Source organism: Gadus morhua, chromosome 7, assembly GCF_902167405.1.
Source record: "Gadus morhua chromosome 7, gadMor3.0, whole genome shotgun sequence".
NCBI classification, from domain to species: domain Eukaryota; kingdom Metazoa; phylum Chordata; class Actinopteri; order Gadiformes; family Gadidae; genus Gadus; species Gadus morhua.
In genome coordinates this window covers 8990598-9017132 of record NC_044054.1, presented here as the reverse complement: position 1 = coordinate 9017132, position 26535 = coordinate 8990598, and the positions used below count along the sequence as shown (strand labels likewise).

The window sequence follows — 26535 nt, the reverse complement described above, 5'->3', positions numbered from 1 at the left end:
TTGCCAATGTTTAACACATGTACAAAATTAAGTCTGACCTGTGATATTGTTGTTGGACTAAAAACGTACCAGTCTTAGCCTGTCTGTTAAGAATTATACACAAATTAAATCTGTTAATTTATTTAAGCTTCCAGAACTTTGCTGGGGGCTTCCCGGCTTTGCATATCTGAATCGTTTTTCTGTGTTTTTTAAGATGCTTTTCCGGCGTCCGTGCGTGTATGTGTGCATGCGTATACGTATGTGAATGTTTGTATTTGTGTGTGTGTGTGCATGTGCGTCCGTGTGTGTGTGTGTGTGTGTGCATGTATGTATGTGCAGGAGTGTGTCTGTCTTGTCTGTGTGTGCATGTGCGGCGTGCATGCGCGCGTGTTTGTGTGCACGCATGTACAAGTGTGCTTGTGTGTGTGCATGAAACGTTTTTAGTGCTGACAGACAGGTCTGTTTTGGAGTTTATCCATAATTCACCCGACATTATGGACCCTTTTCGTGACAGATACCTCGCCTCCCTTCCTGGCACCTGGCCAGCTGCACTAGAGCTTTTGCCCGAAGTGTGGGAGGAAACCACACGTTATCATGTGCCAATGTCTTTGAAGGACAGGCTCGGAGGCATTCCGACATGTGGACAAGACTTCGATGTTCTAGTTGCCTAACAGGACCTAACAGGAGGAATCCGCTCAGATGACAAGATGTGTATGTTTTGCATAATATGTCATGAAGAAGCATTTTTCAAATGTCATTTTACCTTATTTAACACACCGCCAGAGCCAATTCCTCCTATGCAGACCACACCTGACCTGATTGAATTGTCACTATAAAATCCCGGGAGGGAGTGCGGGGGTAACGAAAACACTACAAGTGCGCATGCGCGTAGCTTGCTGCTACTGGCTCGCCGATGGAGGGGAGGGAATGCAAACACTACGAGTGCGCATGCGCATAACTTGCTGCTCCTGGCTAGCCGAGGGAGGGAGGGAATGCAAACACGACGACTGCGCACGCGCGTAGCTAGATGCTACTGGCTAGCCGCTTCTCGCGTTTCACCGGCAATGATACGGCAAACGTTGGACCGAAAGGGGGACACCGTCACGTATCTAGCGGACCTCTCAGTACCGCGGATGGATTGCTAGCGGCACGGCGACACCACGGCCGTCCGCGATTATTCGTTACCTTTCAAAACCCGTCAAAGTAGCCATCCGAATTCGGGCTGATGTGATGATTTCGTTCAGCGACGCACACCGGCTCGGCTGACGCCGGATGGCTTCGGCGTACGCACGAACGAACGTACGAACGTTTTTTTTGCGTGTTTTAAGGTCTCATTGACGGAAATAAGCCCGAATTCGGATTTTAACTTCTTTGGAAAATCGCAATTTTTGGGTCGCGTGACCCGATCAGCGATCGTTTTAAAGCGCTTGCGGGCGACCCTACGCTAGGCTAACGCTAAGCTAGGTAACGTCCACTCCACGTCAAGGTACACTTTTAATTCTTTGTTTATTTTTGTGCAAAAACTCGAAGCAGCAGCACTTGTTCAAAGGGCCAAGGCGCACACGTCGGTCTGAACCATTATCTGACTGTCCCTCTTGTTTTAATGGACCATTCCCCTTATGGGTTGTTAGCATCGCCCCGGCTAGCTCACGTTTGTAGCTAGTTCTTCACGCCGGTAGCCTCGTTCTCTAGGAATGCACCACCAGGACTTCGCGGGGGAATCCACCGGGACCGGTGGCCGGAAGATGTCGCACCCGTCCGGGTTCCACCATCGGAGGGGAAGCAGCAGCGGTAGCGGAGGTGCGTCTGCGCCTTCTTCCGCGGCAGCGGGAGGCGGCGGCAACGCGATCGCCGGGGATGAGGGCAGCGGCGGCGGGCCCCAGGCCGGGGGGTCGTCCTCCCCGGGGCTCCACCACCACCAGCTCCAGTCACAAGCCGCGGGGGCCCAGATGAAGAAAAAGAGCGGCTTCCAGATCACCAGTGTCACCTCCGCGCAGGTCAACGTCAGCGCCAACAACAGCCTGGCGGACGACACGGAGAGCTACGACGACATGGACGAATCGCACACGGAGGACCTCTCCTCCTCGGAGATGCTGGACGTGTCCGTGTCCCGGGCCACGGACACGGGCGTGCCTGAGCGGAGCTCCTCGGAGGAGACGCTGAACAGCCTCCACGGCGTGGACACGCCGGGGCTGGCGTCGCCCAACGAGCCGCTGCAGCCCCAAGGCGCGCAGGCCTCCATGGTGAACGGGACCATGCACCAGCACCAGCCGCCCACCCACTTCCCCCATCACCATGGTCACCAATCGGACCTTTCAGAAGGCGGGACCCCCTCTAGCGCCGCGTTAGCCCACCCCAGCCCGGCTATGATTCCTAATTCCGGACCGGGATCTGGACCTGGGAAACCCAGTAGGATATCTGTGTTGAATACCGTTGCCGGGACAACTGCTCTCCCCCCCGCCGCCGGTGCTGAGAACCGAACACAGACTCAGATGGTGAACCCGGGCCCCCTGTTTGGTACCGTGGGAGTGAGCGCTACGGGCCCCACAGGGTACGACGGGGCCTCCTTGGTGGGAGGGACCACCCCCGCGGCCCAGGCTGCTGCCCCCAACGGCCAGATTCAGGCCCCGCCTGCCCCCGTGCCCACCCAGCAGACCCAGGCCCCCACCGGCTCGCGCTTCAGGGTGGTCAAGCTGGACACGAACTCGGAGCCCTTCCGCAAGGGGAGGTGGACGTGTACAGAGTACTACGAGAAAGAGGTCCCCCACGCGGCCCCCGTCGCCGAGGCGCCGAAGCCGAGCGAGGTGCCTCCGGTGGCCGATACGGAGGCAGGAAACCAGGGTGTCGCGGGGGCGGGTCAGGGCCCCGTGGGGCCCCAGCCCCCGCAGACCCTACAGCCGCATCCCCAGGGGGGCCAGGACTTCTCCAGCCCCGGCGCCATGCAGAGCCCCCCCCAGCTGCTGGGCCTCACTGCGCTCCACGCCCAGATGCCCTTGCAGGACCTCGGTAGCGGGGGGCACCTGATGGCGGGCCAGGGGCCGCAGGCGGGGGGCCCAAGCCATGGGATACCCCACCAGGCGCCATCCCAGATTGGCTACTCCACCGCCGGGGTCCCCGGGCGACAGCCGGACTTCATCCAGCCCACGGCGCCGTTCCAGACGCAGGTACCGCCCCCCGGCGTCGCCATGGCGATGGGGCACGGGGGCGGGGTCCAGCCGCAGCTGCCGCCCCCCCAAGGCCAAGGGCCGGCCTTCACCCAAGGCCAGCCCCAGCGGCTCCCCGCCCAGCCGCAGCACAGGCCTTACCCTGCCGCGCACGGGGCCCCCTACGTGCCCCTGACGGCGCTGCAGGCCGACCTGCAGCCCCTCCTGGCCCACGGCTCGGTGGGGGGCCGGACCAGCCACCTGGAGGACGCACAGAGGCTGCTGTTCCAGCACCGCCTGGAGCAGCAGGCGGCCGGGACCCTGGCCCACATGGGCATGGGCATGGCAGTGGAGGCCAGCGCCCTGATGGTGGCGGCGGCGGTGGGGCTACGAGGCCAGCCGGCGGACGGCGACGACGACAGGTGAGTCCCCCCCCCCCCCTCCCCCTCCTCTCGTTGGTGTCCCCCGCGCTCGTTTGTGTCTCTGTCTGTGATTGGCCGGTGAGGGTTAGTCTTCTGTGATTCACGTTTCTTCTTCTCACCCCTTTTCGAAAGGGTAAAGCAGATTTTACAGTTTATTTTCATTTGTGGTTTTCATTGTTGTAAATATTTCTCAATTGTAACTATAAATTTGTTACATCATTTTATTTTAATGCGTATTTTTTGTTAAATACAAATATTTTCAATTAAATTGGCCGTTGAGGGTTAGTAAACTCTGCTGTGATTGGCTGTTGAGGGTTAGTCTTCTATGTCTGTGATTGGCCGGTGAGGGTTTGTCTTCTGTGATTGGCCGCAGAGGGTTAGTCTACTGTGATTGATCGGTGAGGGTTAGGGTTATTCTGTGATGTGATAGGGGTCTGAGGGTTAGTCTTCTATGATTGGCCGGTGAGGGTTAGGGTGCACTCACACTAGGCCATCTGGCCGTGGCCGTTGGCCGTTTTCACACCTAACCGTGCTCAACTGGCCCCATTGTTCTCTGACCTGCACTCACTCTAGGCCACCTGGCGGTGGCCGTTGGCTGTCGCAACTGTGGCCTGGCCACGGTAGGCTCTACATACGTCGTAACACGTCATCACCAAGCGTCCGCTGCATGGACCATAATAAAGTCTGCCGCCAGTCAGAGTTTTAACAACAATGGACAACAACACAGAGAACACACCAACAGTTGAACCGCTTGACGCCATGTTTACCGTTTAATGGGAAAGAAGGCTCGTCGCCTTTATTATGTCCATTGTCGTCGCATGGACTATACGTCATCCAGCTCAGGTTGCGTAGCCGTGCGTGTGCGAATGTCGGCTCATTAGCATCTGTACCGTAGCGGCCTGGACCGTAGCAGCACACCTCTCCCAAGTGGCCAAATTGGCCTGGCCTGGCCAGACTGGCCACACTCACACTGGCAGATTTGAGCACGGTTAGGTGTGAAAACGGCCACGGCCAGATGGCCTAGTGTGAGTGCACCCGTAGTCTTCTGTGATTGGCTGCTGAGGGTTAGGCAGTGTGTTAACACTGCCTGTCTGTTACAAACTCTCAGTGTGTAACACATTGCCAAACACTTTGCCCAACACACTGCCTAAAAGACTGACAATTAGTCTGTTGAATAAGTGAACCGGTGAATAATCAGATGTGTAACGGAACCTTGCTCGTATCAGTGCAGTGGGGGGGTTCAATGTGCTGGTTTCGGGTTCCATCCCCCCTAACAACGTTCGATTCCCGAATACACACAATCCCTACCTGTTAGGATACTGTAATATTGAAAAAACAATATATAAGCCGTATATATATATATATATAAGCTGTTTCGGCCGATTTGAATACTTTTTTTTCTTGCCAGGCATGATTTACAGACAGACGGTTCACTAAATGTTTCATTTTTAAATTGAGACTGGTAGCATTTGTTATCACCATTGTCATTTTTATCAAGTAAATTGAGGAATCGGCTCCAAATATCGGCTGAAGAAAATCGGCAGCCCGTATTGGTCATCGGCTAAGGCTGATGAAAAAAGATCTGTATCTGCCATAAAAAAGTCCATATCGGTCGATCCCTACTAATGAGCCAGAGGTCTTGCATTCGATTCCCGAATACACACCACCGCTACCTGTTAGCATACTGTAGCGCAAAGGCTGTTGTAAGCCTTATCAGGATTCACTATGTTGCTGAATGGTAAACAAGCAAGTCTTTTCCACTCTGCCTTGTCTGTTTTGTCCGGTAGTTTGTTTGTGTCGTTTTTTTCCAATAAAGGGAATAATAAACATGCGTGTGTGTGTACGGGGAAGGCACGGAGCGTCTGACGCCAGGAAAACCCAAACGTAGGTCGATAGCCATGCGGATCGAATCAGGAGGTTCACACACAGTTCACAGGACTCTGAGCTCGCTTGCAGAGGCCCAAGGTCAGCAAGCAAACTAGCTAACCCCCCAACCCCTCTTCCCCAAGACCACATCATGTGACTCAGCAGGCAGCCCACAAGCAAATCCTTAGCAGTGTGTCGTGTGTGTTCGGTTGCGTGACGTTTTGTTGTGTGGGCGTGCGAAAGTGCAGAGTCACTGAAGGGTACTGCTCCAGTAATGCTGACTTATGAGCGGCTGTCGTCGTAGGTCGCCGTTTTGTGGTGCAAACCGCTCTCTCTCTCTCTCTCTCTCTCTCGCTCTCGCTCTCTCTCTTTCCCCCCCCCCCACCTCACTCCCGCTGCGAAGCTCCAAGCTTGCCTGGAGGTTTGTGTGGTTCTCTCGTCTGTGGTCTTTGCTGCTTCCTTCTCTCTCTGTCTCTCTATCCCTCCCTCTGTCTCTCTCTCTATGCCTGGCACTGTCTCTCCCCCTCGCTCTCTCTGCCTGTCTGTCTCTCTATGCCTGTCACTCTCACTCTCCCTCCCTCCCGCCGTCTCTCCTGCTGTCTCTCTTTATCACTATCTCTGTCTCTCTCTCTTAGAAACGATTTGACCTTTGACACCGGATGTGACGTACAAGCCCACCCGTAGATTTGCAGTACAGTACAAATTGTTGTGTGTGAGTGGTGGAGCTCCATCCAGCTAGCGGTGGATGTAGCATAGCGTCAAGGTGTGTGGCGCACTTCCTTCCTATAGGACATTGTTCATTATAGCGCTCCAAAAAATTAAGCACGATCAGTGTTTTTCCCCTGGGCAGAAAGTAAGTTAAAATGAATGATGTCAACTTGTTCACTTTGATTCGCCACTTCACCCAACAGCATCTCCGTCTTCACATCAGCTGAGAATTCTCCAACCAGGGCTGATCGTGAATATGTCTGGCGCAAAATCAATGACATCCCTTGAAATGGCAATGTTATCTCTTGGCAGAGAAGGTCTTCCTTCGCTGTTGGAGAGGTTTCTTCACATTGGTGGTCGCCTCAGTTCGGGCGGTAGAGCGTGGTTGACTTGTAACCGGAAGGTTGCCGGTTCGATCCCCAGCGCCACATAGTAGGGCTGAACGATTTGGGCTAAAAATCGAACTGCGATTACTTTGACCAACATTGCAATTTAATAAGTGATTTTTTTTTAATCTATTAAGTTCCTTATCTTATTCATTATTCTCTAAGCAAGCAATAAATCATTCTTGAGTATGAACAACACAACATTGGAAACTGTTCTTTCCTGTAGGCCAGGCCGATGTGTTGAGATTAATTCATATAACATCTTTATTTAACTGTTAAAAAGTTTTTTTAATATTTTAATCAAAGCCTTTGCGATTTGCATATTGCGTTCTATTACATCCCCATTTCAATTTTAATTAAATTAATCGTTCAGCCCTACAGTGACGAAGGCTGTGTAAAGTCGTGACGTTGGATTCAACGAAAGATACTCGTGCGATGCGGGCCGGTGACGACTGGCATGCGTCTGCGTTTTGTTTGGGATACATAACCTCCAAACACTATGACCCCCCCCTCCCCTTGCCAGCTGCTGCGGTGTTGCTCGTCAACACACGGGCGCTTACGCACTCTCTGCTGTCGCTTAGGACGGACACCATGTGACCACGCCCGGCCAATCAGGTGGCTGGCATCAGGGAGGCGTCTCGATAAAAGCCTGGGCTCCATGGCTTCATAACAAACAGCCAAAGTGACCCTTGGTGAAGTTTCTACGGAGCATGGAGGCTTGTCGCCTTGACTACAGGCGACGGGGGATGTCATTGAACCCGGTGCCCTTTCAGCTGTGGTCTTTTAAAGCATCGTCGTACTCTGTTCTGTTCGTCATGAGACAGACTAGTAGCGTAGTCATGGTGTCGCTGACACAGTGGGACACAGCTATGCGCCGGTTTAATGCTAATCTGGCGTGGCGGCTAACCACCCCCACCAGTCAGCTGTGATCTCGTCTGCGGAGAGCCAGGGGTCATGAAAAACGGGTTTCACCCTCCATGTGATTTGCTGCAGGGGTGCGGCAAGCGTGCGTGCGTGTGTGTCATAGCTGATTAGATCACTTCCACCAATTAAAAAAAAAAAAAGGCAGTCAGGTCATTATCTAACAGGTGTGTGTGTGTCCAAGCTGATTAGGATCATTAGTTTCACTCTCCGGGTTTCAGCTATTCATAAAAACAGTGAGGTCCCGATGCAGCTGTTATGTAGAACACTGTATGGGCCGTTCTTGTAAATGCAAACTCAACATACGAGGGTTCTCTGCGCTGTGCCCTTGATTCTCTTTCAAAGCTGACGAACAAACCACACATTACAGTAATTGGGTTATTTTGACTACAAGGTAGACTGCACAAAGTACTAGATTCATCCACATGTTAATATTTTTCTTATGAACCGGGCAAGTCAGAGAACGCAGCGGGCCACGGTGCATTTTTGGCAGACCTGTTTCCTCATTAATTCGGGCTGAAAGATTTGGGGAAATAGTCGAATTGCGATTATTTCGACCGATTTAGTATGCGTTTTTATTATTTTTTGAAGTTCCTTGTGTTATAATAATTCACTAAACAAGCAATAAGTCATTCTATAGTATGACCAACACGACATTGGAAGCAGTCAACATATAAACTGCTCTTTCCTTTAGGCCCGGCCTATGTGTTGAGATCAATTGATGCATGAATTAATATTATAACATCTTTATTTAACTAACTGTAAGAAGAATCTGACAGATCTCCAGTCACTAAGAGTTCCACAAGTTACTTTTTTTTCGCAGCCCTCGCGATTTGAAAATCACGTTCTATCACATTGCAATGTCGTTTAATCGTTCAGCCCTTATTTGAATGCCCTAAATGTGGGTAAAGAGTAAAGACAAATCGGTGGTGGGTTTGGTGTGAAAGGTGGAAGCCTCTGGGAACAACTCGCTCTATTCCACGCTGATTTGTAATCAGGGGACGAGACTTCAACACACTGACAGTTCCTGTGCATAGTATCAGAGTATTACATTTACATTGAGGCATTTTGGTGATGCTTTTATCCAAAGTGACTTGCAACAGTTCACACACTGACGGCGGTGTCGACCACGCAGGGCGACAGCCAGCTGGTCAGGAGTAGTCAGGAGTAGTCAGGGGGAGACGTCATGCTCAGGGACACCTCGACACTCAGCTAGGAGGAGCCGGGCATCGAACTAGCAACCTCTCCGGTTACAAATCCACCCGCTCTTCCTCCTTAGGGTAAATCGACCCCTAGAGTTACGCACTCATCGTGGTGTGCTGGCAACGAGCACATGCCCTCATGTTATTTAGACGGGGATCCGATGGCATTGCCTTTGTTGTCAAAGCAGAACCCTTGCTGTTATGGCGAAGAGGATAACAAATGCAGGGTATGGATAACCTCTAGAGTGAGAAGGCTTGTCCTGTTGAAGCCTTGACACAGCATTGACCTCACAAGATTCTACTACTAAAGCATGGGTTAAGAATCCTTCTGGCACGTTAAACAGTATGATTATTGACTTCAGGGGGGTGTATCAGACCGAGCAGAGAGGTAGTGATGTTGGATCATGCTACTTGAGTTGGATATTGGCGTTCGAAAAATTACTAATTTGAAAAGGCTTTGGCGATATCTTCTTTTACCGCCGTGGTATTTCTCCACGAAAACTCCCACTTTTATTCAAGTTTTCAGCTATGCTAACATAATTGCACAAGGGTTTTCTAATCATCAATTAGCCTTTTAACATGATCAAACAATGTACCTTTACAACACAGGGGTGATGGTTGCTTGAAATTGGCCTCTGTACACCTATGTAGATATTCCATTAAAAATCTGCCGTATCCAGCTAGAATAGTAATTTACCACATTAACAATGTCTAGACTGTTCTAATAAATGTAATGTTATCTCAATGAAAAAAATGGTGCTTTGCTTTTAAAAATAAGGAAGCCGTTTCGGCATCGTGTGAACGGGGCCTGAGTGCTATGCGATCGAATTGAATATAATTAATGTCATACATCTTTAGCATATAAAGCCCTTTGAAACTGTACCTATGATTAACATTTAATTAACGTGCTGTAGGCCTGTGTCCATGGATGTTTATCGTCAAATAGCTATATGTGATATGAGCTTTCAAGCTAGAGACCTCAATTCCAGTGCCTTGTTGTTGCAGTGTCCCCCGTTCCGCCACTAGATGTCACTGTAGGACCATGCAAATGCCTACTGTCATTCTGTGGGAAATGAGTGCGTTCTCCTTTGGTCATGAGAACAGCTCTGTGCCTGATTCTCAGTAGAGCGTGAGGCCTTCCTGTGAAGAACAACACAGGACGACCCAAGGAGGTCCCCCGTTCTCTACTACTGTTACAGAGCGTGGATAAACAAAAACAGGGGGCCTCATCTCCCTCTCCCTCTCTCTGTCTCACTTTCTTGCTCATGTCTGTCCAACTATCTATCTCTCCATCTCGTGCTTTCTCTCTCTCACTCACTCACTCACTCACTCACTCACTCACTCACTCACTCACTCACTCACTCACTCACTCACTCACTCACTCACTCACTCACTCACTCACTCACTCACTCACTCACTCCATGGGATCTCATAGCCACAGCCTCCCTCATCACCGTGGGTCGGCTTTGTTTATTCTGAAAGCAGAGCCATATGAGAAACACACACACTGCAAGACCGCCTAGCGAGCCTAAAGCCAAGACCTAAACACCGCCATGTTGTGTGGCTGTTGCATCGTTGGATGCTGAGGTTGCGTCATTCGGTTTGTACCATGAGATTCACCTTGGTTCACTCCTAGAGGACGCTGGCCCAGAGGGTACCGTGTGGGCACCTCACCCCGACTGCTCCCAGACGGAAGGTTGCTAGTTCGATCCCCGGCTCCTCCTAGCCGAGTGTCGAGTTGGCCCTGAGCCAGACACCTCGCCCGAACTGCTCCCAGACGGAAGGTTGCTAGTTCGATCAGCGGCTCATCCTAAGCGGAGTGTCGAGGTGTCCCTGAGCAAGGCACCTTGCCCGAACTGCTCCTGACGAGCTGGCGTGGTCGACTGCACCGTCGTTGCGTGAACCGTCGTAAAAGCTCAGTGATGGTTCCACGTCGACGCAACGCAGGGACCACGCAGACGCTTTGATTCTGCATCGGGTTAACGCCAGTGGACCAATCACAGCCCTTGCTGCTGTGTTGCCTCGACGAAAGGTGACACTTTTTGGGAGCCGCGCGTCAGGCCCGCAAGGACGGTATGGGTCAGTAAATCCCCTTGCGTTGCGAAAAACGTGGAACCAAAGCTACGATTTAAGTCTCTTTGGATAACAGCGTCTTAGAAACGACCTCAATGTAAATGTGGATGTTCATGTTCAGTCCTGTGTTTCTGTGGAGGAACACGGGGCCGTTCAGAGGGGTAATCTCTTCATCTGTGATGTTTGCTCCGAATGAGAAACGTCAGCACGGCATCTCTGCAATCTCCGCCCACCGCTTCCAGAATGATTTATTTAGTTAGGCTGCGGCCCCTCCTGTGATGATGATGAAGCAGCTGAGGTTGTGATGTGTGGAGGGAGGGAGAGAGGGAGAGAGAGGTTATTTTATATATTATCAAAATGTTGACATTGGGCGTCGTTGTGTTTGGACTTTTTCCATATTTAATGTTGGTTCTCAGTCTGCTCTGTGTGGTTGTAGGAGGGGGTGAGATAGGGGGGAAAGAGGGGGAGAGACTATTGTACTATACTGCTACTCTACTATTGAGATACACTGAGTAGAGAAAGAGGTACTGAGGAAAGGGGTAGAGAGCGAGGGATATGCTGAGGGGAGAGGGAGATGCAGTAGTCAGTCAAGAGACTTGACTGTTGTGCTGTGAAAATAATAAGATGTGATGTGATGGCGAACGTTGATTTGATTACACAAGGCTTTGCGTCTCGGGGTGACGACAGATTCACACGGCCTGTCTTCTCCTGTGTGGTCTTATTAACGTGCGTTTGGCAAAGAGAATATGTCCTATTCCGAAACATGAACAGTTTGAGCCTTTGTTCGGGTGTCTCTGTGTTCCCCGGCTGTTACTATGAGGTCTGGCTGTTACGAATCAGGAAATGCAAGGAGCCACTTTGCATTTGTCGAGTAGCTCGGGACGGAGGCAGAGCAGGTTGGCTGGTAACCGGAGGGTTGCTAGTTCGATCCCCGGCTACTCGTAGTCCAATGTCGAGGTGCCCCTGAGCGAGACGCCTCACCCCGACTGCTCCTGGCGAGCTGGCTGTTGCCCTGCATGGTTGACTTTGCCGTCGGTGTGTGATTGAACCGTTGTAAGTCGCTTTGGGTAAAAGCCTCTGCGCTTTCAAAAGGCATCTTGTAAGGGATATTAAAAGATTGATTTTCTTTCGGTTTTCACTTTCCTCAAGCATTTATGGATTGAATGTGGGTGGGAAATTAGCTAATTGCCAACAATTTCATTAGTAAATGTGTTGTTGAATATTGAATATTGAAAACACGGATTAATTCGTGTTTTAAGGGTTAGTGCCTCTCTCTGGTTTTGAGCGGAAAGAGACAACCGCTCACACCACTATTGGCATGCAGCCGATTCAGAAGGAAGCAAAGCCAATACGACAATTCACCATGACGTCACTATACGTTCTTCCGGGTGGCAAAAGCCGAAGTGTTCTCCAACCACTAGTAAACAAACTCTTCCATGTCATTTGACCAGGGCAGAGAGATCGAGAAAATAGAGTAAATTAATGATTTGTTCTTGCGGGCTGCTACGGGTCGTCTCATTAATATATATATATATAATATATGTATCTTTTTTGTCATCGTTTCAACTTCAGATCAACAACAATGTTTTTAACTATGTATCTATGTTAACAGTAGCCGGCCAGAAGGCTTCAAGTCAGTGGAAGCCGCTCGCGTTCTGCCACCCGGAGGTATCTTGACGCCTATTGTTTACAAACATCCGGAATTGCCGAGTAGCCATACAGGAATCTGGCGTACAGAACTAGCTACAGGAATCTGGCGTCCTGCTTCAAAACTTGGCCCCATGGTAACCCAAGTCATACGTAATTTTTTGCTCGATAGATCGAACCCTAGATATTGTAGGCACGGCAACTTTATTTATGTTGCACTTTTCAAACATCAGCAGACTCAAAATGCTTTGTTAAATAAAATAATAATATAGTAAAAGAAAACAAAGGCAAAATAAAAAAAATGCATATAATGAAACGAATAAAAAATAGCAATGCAATGAAATATTGTAATTCATCTGAAAATGTTGATTTGATATATTAGGATTGTTCAACCGAAGTTACAGTAAAACTTTAGTTCTGCTTCCTCTTGCGAGGGTCCTCAAGAATAACCTAAATCTTTACAAATGTACACATAATACGTTTATGAGTTTTGTGTCTTGTTAAGTAATGATTTTGATTGATTTGTTTACGGGTTCAACGATTACCATACCCCTCAGTGAAAAGCTACTGAGTCCTAGAAAAGCTTTTATTATTGTTATTATTAGTTACTATGGTTGATTTGGATGAGGCTGTTGATTGGCTCGTCCTGTCCGTGGTCATCGCTGGATGCAGTCTGTATGGGCGTAGCGTCGTGTGCTGCTATGTGCTTGGCGGTTATCCAACCATCGCTCAGAGCATTCATACGTGTTCGAATGAACGGGTTAGATAATATCTGGGTCACCCCCTCCATTGGATTCACACACATGCCTGCACACACTTACACACGCGCACACTCACTCGTGCACACTCACTCACACAAACGGGGCAGCTTAAGGAAGCTGGAATCAGAAGCTGATCTACAATGAATGTCACTTACTACTACTAGTATTGAGCACCATCTATGATGTACCGTCTTGATGTCACATTGTCATTGGTCGTGCAGAAAATTAGGAAAAAATTATTAAATAAGTATTCAAGGTCTCAAACCTGGAAAACCTTGAGATGGAACGTCTTACCTAGCGTGTGCAAAAATAATAACAAAAAAGATCTTTAGTTCAGAATATTTTAAAAGATTAAATTGCACACACTTTTTCGATGTTCTTGTTTCCCTTGATAATTTTGTTTAGCACTTGATTACTTTTTTGTTACGGTTAGAATTGCACAAATTAATTCACCACTCTGGTTCCAGGTGTTATTTTGAGAATCTGCTTGTTTATCAATTCTATAATAATATAGTGTTTAATAAATGATGGTTCAATGTAGTACAGAGTCTGTACTACTAGGATTATAAATTATCACATGCGGTATGTGGCTCAGGAGGTAGATCGGGTTGACAAGTATCCGGGAGGTTGCTAGTTCTATCCCTAACTGCTCACTGACGAGCTGGCTATCGCCCTGCATGGCTGACTCCGCCGTCGTGTCAAAGTGTGCGTGAATGTTCGGCAATATTGTACAGCTCTTTCAGTGGCCACTGGTTAGAAAAGCGCTTTATAAATGCAACCATGCAGTCCATCAATACCTAGCTAGGTCCCCCCATATTTGACTCTCTTTCTATCGTTCATTCATACTGGCAATATGATCCGGACAGATCAGATAACATAAACCTTGTGGGTGTTCTCCCCAGGTCAGAGGCGTCACTGCGTGCGTACGATGTAGAGTGACGTAGGTCACATCGGGCGGCCATTTAGTCCTAGCCTCACACGGCACTCTTACCGATTGGTCGAACGAGGGGAAGGGTGGTAGATTCTTCCCTCCTTTCGACAGCGTCCCCTTGCCTGACTTTGGCACGGTCTGTGCTCTGCTGAGGTCCACAATAGTGTGTGTCTGAGTGTGTGTGTGTGTGTTCGGGATGGGTCCGAATATTAGATTATTCGTTCCTGATGGTCAAAGCCGATTTTTAACAATGGGCCGTTATGTTTTTTTTCCATTCAAATAAACAAGAATTAACGGACGGAACCAATGTTGGACACCTCCAAGGGCCTTATCCCGCTTATACCACGGTCACTTGCCAAAGAAAATAAATTAAGACCATTCATTTATATTTTCATGCGTTTTACAATCCAAATATAACGTTTTTCACAAGCCATAACTTTGTTTCACTAGTAACACCTGAGGGTTTGACTAATACCTGGAACAACCATTACCCTCCCGTAAGGTTCTTATGCAACGGATACTTTGTTCACTCCTCCAGTAAATAGGACGGACCTTATATACAAATTGTCACGGTAGGTATTCTAGTCTGCTCAGCTATGAGCAGAAAGGGTTGTTGCCACTATCTCAACAACCCCTGTCTGGGAATTCAGAAATGCAAATGCCATAACCAAGTTTATTGGTGTATTCATTGCTGCTGATTTACTGCCATTCTCCGTTGTTGACAAACAAGCAGTTTTTTTTTAATTATCCCCTTTAACTATAAACTGTACCATCCTGTACCGTACCGTGACCTCAAAACAGAGGTACATACCGAACCCTGACTTTTGTGTACCGTTAAACCCATAGTGTGTGTGTGGGTCACCACGTTTGCCGTTTCATGTTGTATGCGTGTGCTGCTGCCTCTCTGTCTCGGTTGTGTTTAGTCCTGTGCGCGCATTGCATTGTGGGTAACATGTTGACGACGTTGGTGTGTCGTTATGCAGTCACTGCGTCGGTGTGCGCGCGTCGATTACCGCGTAGGTGTGGGAGGGAGGGAGGGTGGGGACATGGTCGCAAGTATGGCTTCACAGCATCAACAATTCTAGTACACCATCCACACTAGTCGCTTGGGGTGGGGGCGGAGGGGCGGAGCTAAGACGCCTTGAGCCAATGGGAGATGGAGCGGAGGGGGTGTGTAGGTGGGAGGGTCGATTGTCGCAAAGGGGGGAGTGGGACGCACACCCTGGATGCTCTCGTCCCTGATTGGTCAGATTATGGGCGAGGCCGGGCTTAACGAGGCGTGCGAGGGGGTGTGTGGTCGCAGACAACTCACCCCATTGGACGGATTAGCCTAATCGCTGCTGACGGTTAACACTACGACCGGCGGTGGGAGGGAGGTGGGGCGGATCTCAGCCAATCAGGTTGGAGGATGGATGAGACGCATGGGCGAGCATAGGGTGAGACCGGGCAATGAGAGGCGACATGCGCACAAACACACACATTTATGTACACACACACATACGCACTCCCGAACACATACAAAAACACACGCATATACTTGCACACACATACAGAAAAACACGCATTCACACACAGTCACTTACACACTCACACAAAAATACACACTTACAGACTCACGCTTGCAGAGACGCGCAAAACAAAACTAGAACATACACACGTAAACGGAATACACAAAAAATACCACGAACAACACACCACACACAATCACACCCTCCCGGTCGCTCCATGGTTAGCTCTGCAGACCCAGGGTCACCGAGCTGGGTGACCCTGGGCCCATTGTTGTTGACGCGTTGTGGGGGGGTGTTTGTGGTGTGGGGAGTGGGTCAGTGAGGATGGGCCGGTTGTTGTTTTGAGAGCAAGGTGGCAGCGGGAGGGTGGGTCTGTGGGGGCCGGAGGAGGAAGAAAGGGGGTACTTCCTTACTGTACCGACAGCGATATATATTGTTGTTTCTCTTTCTTCTGACTAATGTAGTAATTGTAAGTGCCGTGGCTTTGGATAGAAGCGTCTGCTAAAAGCCGAATAAATGTAAAATGTCGATTGTTCTAAATGGGGATAGGAGGTGTGATTTTGGCTGGTATGGTGGGGGTGTATTCTAGGACTGAACCCACAGGTTGGGAAGATGCTGAGATCTTTGCGAGGGACTGGGGAGTGTGTTTTAACGTTGGATGGGACATGAGGTCTCTTCTCTAGTGTTGTGTACAGGCTCATCCGTGTGTCAATTCTGGTGTACTTTATATCTGATCGTACATCTTGATCGTTTGTCTCGTTTAAATCAACGAAATGTCCGAATACATTTTAGCCTCATGACATGATTGCTTCAGTAATATTTTGTCCAAATTATGATATCTAACCTAACTCAACTCTCCTAACGTTGCTGATTCACTGTGCCTCATTGGCTATTCATACTTTTCAGGCACGTTACTACCATGGCTACCTAGAGGGCAACAGACGCCGACAAAATGGCGACGAACAGCGGCCAGCCAGGGGAATTGCAGCCTTGCAGATTTCCAATACTACAATCAGTCAACTATTTAGACCATAAATGTTCAAATTAGATATCAAGGAAAGATAAACATACTCGGAACTTGTGATGCATACACAGCACCCGCTATTTCTGATGTTCCAGCGCAGCGGAGCTTTTTGCTGCACTCTGAAATAATACTGCTTAGGATCGTTTAGTGACGCATCCGCCAATATTGCCAGATTTCCCGCCAAATCTGGCAACACGGACTATCGCCATGACGGCAGAGGGAGGGTTATTTTCATTTTGAAGTAATCGTAATTATAATGTGCAATTAAACAATATATATATATTACTTACGGCACATTCTAATCTTATAGAAAATGATAGTTTTTCTCCTTTTCGGATGGGGTTGAACCCCGGCTTCACTCCTCGGCAGTTAATGCATCCAATCGGACAGAGACTATCGTTGCTGAGCATATCGTTTTCACCTTAAAATACCAACTTTCGTTCCTATGGTAAAACTGGCGACGTCCTGGCAGATCCTTGATTTGGTTATTAAGATGCAAGCGAACGTTGTTCTTGCCCGCCAGCCAGTCGTTGTGACGTCACGTGCAAAGTATGAATAGTGTAAGCCAATCTGAGTGCTTTTTACATTCCATAAGCACTATCTGCCTGAGTCATCCATTGTTATATATTTGACTGTAAATTGAAACAAGGATCAGAATCGTCCTGAAACCGCCTAATCGGTGCATGCCTAGTTATGATCACATGTAACAATGTGATATGATCATATTGTAATGTATGCTGTTCACACCACAACACTCTTTTTCCATCTAGTTTCCACTGTAGTTTTGGATCGTCAGTGCCGTTAAAGTAGCATTAATAATGGTTTATTAATTTAACGGCACCGACAATCCAAAACCCCAGTCAAAACTAGATGGAAAAAGTGTGTAGTTCAAAACGTGACGCAGCTTTTTCTTCTTTGACACCTACAGAGTTTATGTAAGATCATTAAAAGAAAACGCAATTTTATTTCCCGTAGACATTTGACAAGGGATCCGGAGCCTCGGAGGTGGGACTTATCTTCAGAGGTCTATAGACGGGCATTTGTCAGTGCTCGGAGTATACAAAGGCCTTAGCGTGCTAGGGTCCTAAGCATGTGCGTAGCATGTTAGCGCAGCCTGCCAATAAAGATGATAGCACATCGGCGTCAGAAAGCCCGCCCCCTTGATCGGAACTGGACTTGTTAGCATTAAGGAGACTATATAGACGTTTGTGAGACACACACACCTGACATAAATGGACACATGTACGTAAACACACACACGTACACACAAATTACACATACATATACACATTTACGTATACACAAACATGAACATACTTGTACGTACACACACACACACACACACACACACACACACACACACACACTATTGTGGACCTCAGCAGAGCACAGACCGTGCCAAAGTCAGGCAAGGGGGGACGCTGTCGAAAGGAGGGAAGAATCTACCAATCTACCAATGTGCATTTAACGTTTTCCAAGGTTGTCTGTTTGGGATGCAAGGGTTTATTCTATGGTAACGTTAAATCACAGTTGGTTCATTGGGAGTGAGGCATCTTTCTTAAACTACACATTCAGATATGGTTGTCTGGCTTCCTCTAACTTATATCATGGCAACCCATTAATATAGTTAACGTTTTACATATTAATATGGTTTTAAATAAAATAAAAAACGTTACTATTGAAATTAGTAATGTATAATGTACAATGTATTAATACAACGTATGTATTAATAAAATACATTGTATTAATACAATACATTGTATTAATATAATGTAATGTATTAATACAATGTATCAATACAACGTCTAATGTATTCATCTGGGAATAAATAACAAACGCACAAATGACCGTATACGCCGCAAATATTTAATTATTAGTTATTATCAATCATCTCATACGTGTGACGTTCCGGTCCAAAGCGGTTGAAAGGAACTGCAGGTTGTGGGAAACGACGGTAACGCGCACGCTCCTGGGCAAGCTCACGCGAATGCTCCTCGGGTCACGCGCAGGCTCCCTAGCTCAGTCAGCCAATCCGGTGGCGCCGTGGCGCTGTTGTCGTGCATAAATTATGCACTGAGCTCGCGCTCGCGCTCTGCAGCTCTCCTAGGCTCGCGCGGTTGCAACCGCTTCTCTCCAGTCTTTGTGTTCAAGCGGTGCCCAAGAAGGCTGTTCCTGGGGTCGCGAGCCCTGTTTTTTTTTGCGTCTCGCCCCGGAAAAAAACCGGACACACAGGCGGAAGCAGGCAGCAGTCCGCTGCGACGCCTCCCTGCCCACAAATAATGCGTTTTATATTCCGCACCTCGGAAGGTTTCTACTTTTTCGACGTTCTTTTCGTGCGGGCGTTCATGGACGGGGCGGCATGAGTGCCCGATGTTACGCGGCGTCGGCTATGGACCTCGGCGTGTTGCAACTGAGGAGTTTCTCTATCTCGTTGCTGTCCTCCGTGCTGGGGAAGGAGAGCGGCGCGCTCCGCCTCGAGCACAGGTAAATGACCGACGGGAAAGAGACGCCCGCGAGCGACGCGCGTGAAGGTGAACCCGCGCCGCGAGACCCTCGCGGGGAGCGCCGTGTCATTCATTCGATCAATCATTCGTTCATTCGTCCTCGATTCAGAATGTATATCCCGAGATTGACTGAGCATAACAATAAATGTTACACGCACGCACGCGCACACACACACAGCTGCGGTTCTCAGGTCTATTGACAAAGGCAGAGAAAAGACCCCCAACGTACACTGTGTCCCCATCGCAATGTCTACGTGGGTCGTGGACGGAGATCGGCCCGTTGTCATGGTTTCATGGGTTTCATAACCTGTTCATAAACATGTTAATAAGGATATGGATTAAAGATGTACTTTTTGTTTTTGGTGTTTCAGTTCGTCGGGAGCCAGTGTGGTGGCCATTGACAACAAGATCGAACAGGCAATGGTGAGTTGTTGTCGTGTGTGTTTTATCGTCATTGTGTGTGTGTGTCTGTGTTTATCGTCATTGTGTGTGTGTGCCCCTCGCTCAGCCGTTGGATGCTATGAACATGATGGATTCAGTGTTATGTAACCACATCATGTATGATTCCTACATAGTCTTAACTCTTTCGGATATATTTTTTTTATCTTGCATTATTGGTTCCTTAAGTTTAGCTTTCTAGTTTCCCTACCCAAAAAAAGGCAAATCTTAGACCAGAAGTAATTTCTGTGCCTGAATAGAAACGATTCTATCAAATATATTATTAAAAAATGCAATCTTGTTCAAACTCGCGCATTTCTTGTCCCATCTCGCGTATTTTTTTTTTGTCTCACAACGATGTTGGTTTCCACTCCGGATGTGATTCCCTTTTTTTTTTTTTTTGGTGGTGGTGAGTTCGCACCTGTTCAAACACCGCGAGTCCTAGAGATCTCTCTCTTTCGCTCTGTCTCTGTCGCTCTGCCTCCCTCTGTCGATCTGTCTCCCTCTCTCTGTCTCCCTCTATTTCTCTCCTCGCGTGTTGCTAGGCAAGCCGCAGCCTCGCGACGGCGCGGTATAAATAACTCGACGGTTGATTTGCTCCTCCCACCCGGCTCAGGAACATTTTGTTCCCTCTGCGTTCACCCGGCGGGAGAGAGAGAGAGAGGGAGGGAGGGAGTGGGGCTTGGTCCCGGCTGAGGGGGGAGAGAGGCGCTCACATTATTACACGCAAATCCTCTCCTCTGGCGCGGAGGCTCTAGAAGCAGCAGGAGCGTGCGGCAGACCTATAATGTCTGGTTCAGCCTGTAGGACATGGACATCCACATCCAACCGCTCAATGTGGATGTCCATGTCCTGGGGGCGGTTATTTTAATAGATACTGAATAGAAATAGAATTGAGTAGAATATACATATCTTTTCCTGTCATCGGCCACCCTTTTGTTGAAGGATGAAGGTGACTTAATTTGAACAGATTATTGGTCATTTTGTGCGCCATTCCGCTGATTCAACACAACGCTGAATGAATGAATAAGTCAGTGATGAATGAATATGCTAGTCCGCTAACGCCAACATCATCGCTCATCGTTTCCGCACAGTGCTAAGAAACACTAGATGAGCACCACACTGAAAGAATGAATGAATGAATAGCACGCTAACGCTTACACCAAACCTGACGAGTCCAACACTGAAGGAATGAACGAGCTTGCTAGCATGCTAATGCTAACGCTTACACCATCGGTCATCGTTTTCTCCACAATGCTAAGAAATGCTAGATGAGCACTGAGTGAACGAGCTAGGTATCTAGCATGCTAACGCAGACATCATCCCGACGAGCACAACACTGAATGAAGGTGCTTGCTAGCACGCTTATGCTAACGCTAACACCACTGGTCATCGTTTTACTAGCTGGCTAGCACTAAAACGCTAACAGGAAACAGGAAAATAAAATTCACAGAATGAATGAGCTATCATGCTAACGCTATCATTGGTCCTCATTTTTATGCAGTGTTAAACTCCGGGTGAGCACCACACTGAATGATTGAATGAAAGAGCAAGCTCAGCTAACACTACTGGTCATAATTTTTTTCCGCACGGTGCTTAGCGATGACGGACGGGCACAGCACCGAATGAATGAATAATCGAACAAACGAACAAGCTAGCCTGCTAACTAGGGATCGACCGATATGGATTTTCTTAGGGCCGATGACGATACAGATTTTCATCAGCCTTAGCCGATGACCGATGCACGATACCGATTTCCTTTAGCCGATACTGCTTTTGCTCCCTAAGAAATGCTACAAGTCTCTATTTAAATAGGAGCATTTATTGAACCCGTGTGCCGAGAAAAAATATATATAAAAAGAAAAAGAATCGGCTGATGCACATATATCGGTCGATGCCTAGCGCTTATCTCCACCCTCCCTCTCTGTCCCCCCCCAGGACCTGGTGAAGAGCCACCTGATGTACGCGGTGCGCGAGGAGGTGGAGGTGCTGAAGGAGCAGATCAAGGAGCTGCTGGAGAAGAACAGCCAGCTGGAGACCGAGAACAGCCTCCTCAAGACGCTCGCCAGCCCCGAGCAGATGGCCCAGTTCCACGCCCAGGTTCAGAGCGACTGCTCCCCCACTGGGGGGGGGGGAGGAGTCGGGGGCGGGGCTGGAGGCGGAGTTGGAGCAGGGGGTGGGGTCTCAGCCGGGAGCTCGCCGCCGGTGCTGCCGCCGCCATCGCCGGCCGTGCAGAACTCAGGCCCGTCGGCATAGCAACCGTCACGTCGTCGCCTCGTTCCGCTCCGAGGAGGAAGGCTAACCAGGAGGAAGAGGAGGAGGTATGTGTAGGGGGGTGGTGCAGTGATCGAGCTAACCCCCCCCCCTCCTCCCGAGAAATTATCGGACGAAGCCCATCTTTCGATTTTTGGGATTATTATTTTTGCACATTCGTGGTTCGTGACCTCTCCCCCCCCCCCCACCTGATCATGTTCAAGAAACTCTTGGTGTCGGACAGACTGACACACACACACACCAAAAATACGGGCTTGTGCGCAAAGCTTAGCCGTAAAGTGTGTGTACGTTTTGTGATGCGCTCCTGACAATCGGCATGACGACCTGGGAGGAGGAGGAGGGATGCTGGGGGGGGGAGAGGCATCGCTGTACCAGTCTCGGGGAACAACACAGACGATTTCTTCTTCTGATTCTCGGGGGGGGGGGGGGGGAGGAATTGGACGCTCTGGCCGTCTTGTCGCCGATACCGTCGTTAGGAAATCCTCCCCGCAGGCAAGGACTTTTGCATGGGCAGATGCTGCAACCGGGGCCTAACCACAGCCCCCTCCCCCCCCTTTCCTTGGATGCGTTCACCCCTCCCTCCACCCCGACCTCGAAGCTTTTACCTAGCAACTTAATTATTTTTTCTTTCATACTTTTACGTTTTAGCACTTTTTGTCATCGACACTAAACCGACCAATGGGGGACCAGTAGTAGGGGCTTTTAAATAAATAAAGAAAGAAAGGCCTAGAACAAACGGAGAGGACACTCTGAATACCACCCATCTGGTATGGGAGGCGCAGGGCCAGCCATCTCAACGTACTCTTATTTTTGAAAGGGCGGTCAATGGGGAGCTTTTATTGTGAATTTTTATTTTTTTCGTTTGAGGTGGAGGTTTGGGCTGTGCGCACATCAGTCACTTGTTATCCATCTGTCACTTTCTCCCCGGTCTGAGTCTCCCCATCGACGACCATTTTGTCCCCTTCCCGCCTTTTTGACCCCCCCACCTCCATGTCCACTGGAGAAAGGAACCGAAACGACGTTGGGACAATTACTTTGGGAATCGCATGTATTTGGTAGGGCAACACCAAGGACTGGTATCGGACTGCACCTCTTCTTTCCTGTGTTGCGTTATGTCAAGTCAGTCAGTATCGGATTCGGTTAATATTGGAAAAAAACTGACTTTGGATCGGATTCAACGGGACTGTTTAAACCGAATTCAAACCGTACGATGTCCGATGGACCTCTGCCAAGTGCCTGGTGCGACACCATAGATGCATATATGATATTTTTTGTTTTGTAAGTATTATTATCTTTTTTTTGTTGTGTATGTATGAGGTGACCCTCCTTTTGTGTGTGTATGTATGTTTGCGTGCGTGTGTATATATATCTATGGTTTTAGCCAGGTGTCGAACTACTACCTGTAAACTCAGACCAGGTGGAGATAGACCAGGAAAGGCTGTTGTCATCGGCGACACACACAAACAACCCAACGAAGACTCACTGTAACGTGAACATTGTCCCATCCCGAACACTGAACGATGCTGTTTTTTTTGCCCCCGTTGGATGGTATTTTTCTGTCCTTTGTACGACTCTGTCTGCGTGCTTCGGAGGCGGTGGTGGAGAAGGTGGTGGTGGTGGAGATAGGAAAGCAGTGGTTCTTGTGTGCATGCTCCTCAGACCCTTCACAAATGTGACGTTCGTTTGCACTACACAGTTGCACCTCAAATAAAAAGAATACCCTTAAATTACCCAACGTTTCGGATTGTCCTTCATGCACGCTCCTTCATTAAAAAAAGGTGTTAGTGATTTGTTTTTACACAAACCTTTTTTAATCTTTTAAAAGCACCGTTGGTTTTGGATTTCAAACGATGGACGGTTTTTAACTTCCTGCTCAGGTTAACCTTGGGGGGGGGGGGGGGGGGGGGGTGTTTAACAATATATCTCTGTAGGTACAGTAAGGATGTTCATAGAACCAAGTGCCAAGCACGAACAATCGCTAGGTTAACCCATTCCCCGTCTACAGGTCGATAGCTAGGAGAAGATGGGACATGCTGAGTACTATGTTGGTTTGTTTGTCTTTTTGGTGCGCAAGTGCCGCGCAGTGAAAGGGAAACGATTAAACCGGATTCAATCGCTTCCATCCGGTGCTCCGTCCTCGGTTCGACATCGATTGGCCCCATCGCCATCGCCTCAGTGAAGGGCTGATTATGGTTCACTCAACGCAAGGACCCTGCAGACGCTTGGATGCAGTCGTGAACCTGTTTTGGATTTGCGTCGGGCTTCAGTGAACGGACCAATCACAGCCCCCTCCTCCCCAGTGGGCCCGGGGAGGAGGGGGGTGGGTCACCCCTTACGGGGGGATTCGGACCTGAGGGATTCAACAACTAGGTGACCTGCTTTCCCTAGCATGCTCAGGGGGGGGGGGGGGGGGTCGGGTTGGAGAGAACAGGATATTCTGGACCAAGCAATTTTTTTTTTTTGGGTGACATGTTTTGTGAAAATAGAAAAAAATTAAATCTGAAAAAATGCAAATATGCAACAAAGAATCAAAAATATAATGCCATGGTTTGGTGATTTGGGTCCTAAAGTATCAAAAGTAAATATTAAGTTGAAACTACTTAAACATGCATTGTATTCACATGAGGAATACACCACACACCATATTTAAAGATTGACATTTAAACACCCCTACACACTGGTTCATTCACATTTCAATGCCCTTTGCTGTGCATGTTTTCCTGGGGGATGGAGCAGCAGCAGCAGGCTCCTCTGATCACAGTACGTCCTGTTCTCAAGCTCGGACCGGTTTGTGGAACATTGGTTTCATGCGCTGCCATTGGCTGAAGCAGCCTTCCTTCCCGGGAGGGGGGGGGGGTTGAGTTACACCCCCGACCTCAACAGCATGCATCAGTAGAAATAACAGGACCCCAGAGACTAGTATGGAGGAGGGCTTCAATTAACTTAAAATGACTTAAAATAACAGCTTAGTTATGGTACCGCCGGAGCCAAGCTATTAGCATCTGCGTCCGGAGTACTTCCTGAATTAATCCCGGGATGGAACAAGATGTCCTTCCAGCTTTGCTTCTCCGACAGATGGGAAAAGCCGTGATTATTACAGACGGCGGAAGACTTGCAGCTAATTACGACAAACGTTTAATCCTCCATAGCTCTGCCACGATGCTAATGTTAGCCAGGTGATTGTTACTGCTTGGCATTTGTTTCTATGAACATCCTTAATGTACCGACAGCGATATATTGTCGCTGTCGGTACAAATCGTTATTTTGTCATAACGATATATTGTTATGACAAATGTGCTTATTGTAAGTCGCTTGATGTAAATCCTCGGCTAAGCACCCTGATTTTAAATGTAAATGCAATATCCTGAGACAGTCGGCCCATCCCGCCTTCACTAAGCCTTCGTGAGCTCTGGATCTGTGATGCTTGGCTAGCTCTCTTCAGATGCTGATTCAGCATCGCCAACAGTATTTGCTTTCCCAACCACAAGGACACAAGTCAAGTCAGTCAGCTTTATTGCCAATTACTTCACATGTAGACATACAAAGCAATCGAGAAGACATTTCTCACTATCCCACGGTGAACAGATAAAGTGCACATGCACAACAGATCAGACAACACTAAAAGTAAACATTGAAGTGCACAATAGATAAGGACATTTACTAATATTGAAAAGATAGACAATGAAATATAAGATCAGTTAATGGGCAGTAATCCTTCATAAAAAGAGGGATTCAGGAAACAACACATTGGTACACTCGAGGAAATAAATGGAGCATCCAGGGTTTAGCTGCTAACACCTGACCGAGGCTAAAGCTCAAAGGTCAGTCCAAATTTAGACGAGTTAGGCCTACCTGTTAGCAAGTCTGTTTCCTCGAAACTCCCGTTAGTTTTCTCATGGGGAAGAAAATCAATGTTTAGATTCATATGTTTCATCAGGGCTGTCTTAAGTCATGACGGATATTAACCGCTTTCATATTTTCTTTTTATTAAACCTTTATTTAACCAGGTAAAAGTCTCATTGAAAATTTGTAGCTATTTTCCAAGAGATACCCTGCTGAGAGGGCAGCATAAAACAAATAAAAGTACTTAGTTGTGTAGCATCTTCTACCTATCTTTGTTGTGTACGGGGAATGGGTTAACCTAGTGATTGTTACATTGTTGTTATTGGGGGGGGACAACAACAGAGGGTGTGTGTGTGTGAGAGAGAGAGAGAGAGAGAGGTCCCATCACCTGTTGCCCTTGGCGACCGTAGCCCCCCCCAAAACTGTGTTTTCTGTGGCCCTCCTGGTTCCTCCGAGCGTCGGTGCACTCAAGGTGCAGGTGTAAGCCAGAGAAAAGGACTAAGAAAGCACTGGCTGCTTGCTCTGGATCAGCAGCTCCGGCCTGAAAGCTCTCTGTCTGTCGCTCTCGCTCAGTCTGTGTCTGTCCCTCTATCTCTCTCTCTCTCTCTGTATCTGGCTCTCTGTATCTCTCTGTTACTCAAAGGCTGCATCCGAATACTCATACTTGTCTGCTATATAGTAGGCCTTTTGTAGTACGTCACAAATATAGCGCGTCAGAATGCTCAGTACGCATTGTGTATTAGGCAAAAAGTTTCTGAATGCGTACTACCGCCACAGTATACAACGGTAGGTCACTAGGCTATCCCACAATTCAGCCGGAGTCTGGTAACTGAAGAAGAACGCCGTCGTGAAAATGATCGCAGGTGACTTTAATTTTGCAGGTATCTGATGTGCAGCGCACAGAG

At 48.4% G+C, this 26535-nt stretch overlaps 1 protein-coding gene across 1 annotated transcript; it reads left to right on the top strand.

The window, feature by feature from the left end:
- Positions 1-960: 960 nt before the first annotated feature.
- On the top strand, positions 961-23517 carry LOC115547322 (TSC22 domain family protein 1). Its single transcript, XM_030361473.1, has 3 exons — positions 961-3544; positions 19447-19498; positions 21452-23517. Exons 1-3 carry the CDS (start codon positions 1674-1676, stop codon positions 21767-21769), a joined length of 2241 nt encoding a protein of 746 aa, XP_030217333.1. The 5' UTR covers positions 961-1673; the 3' UTR covers positions 21770-23517.
- The last annotated feature ends 3018 nt before the right edge of the window (positions 23518-26535 follow it).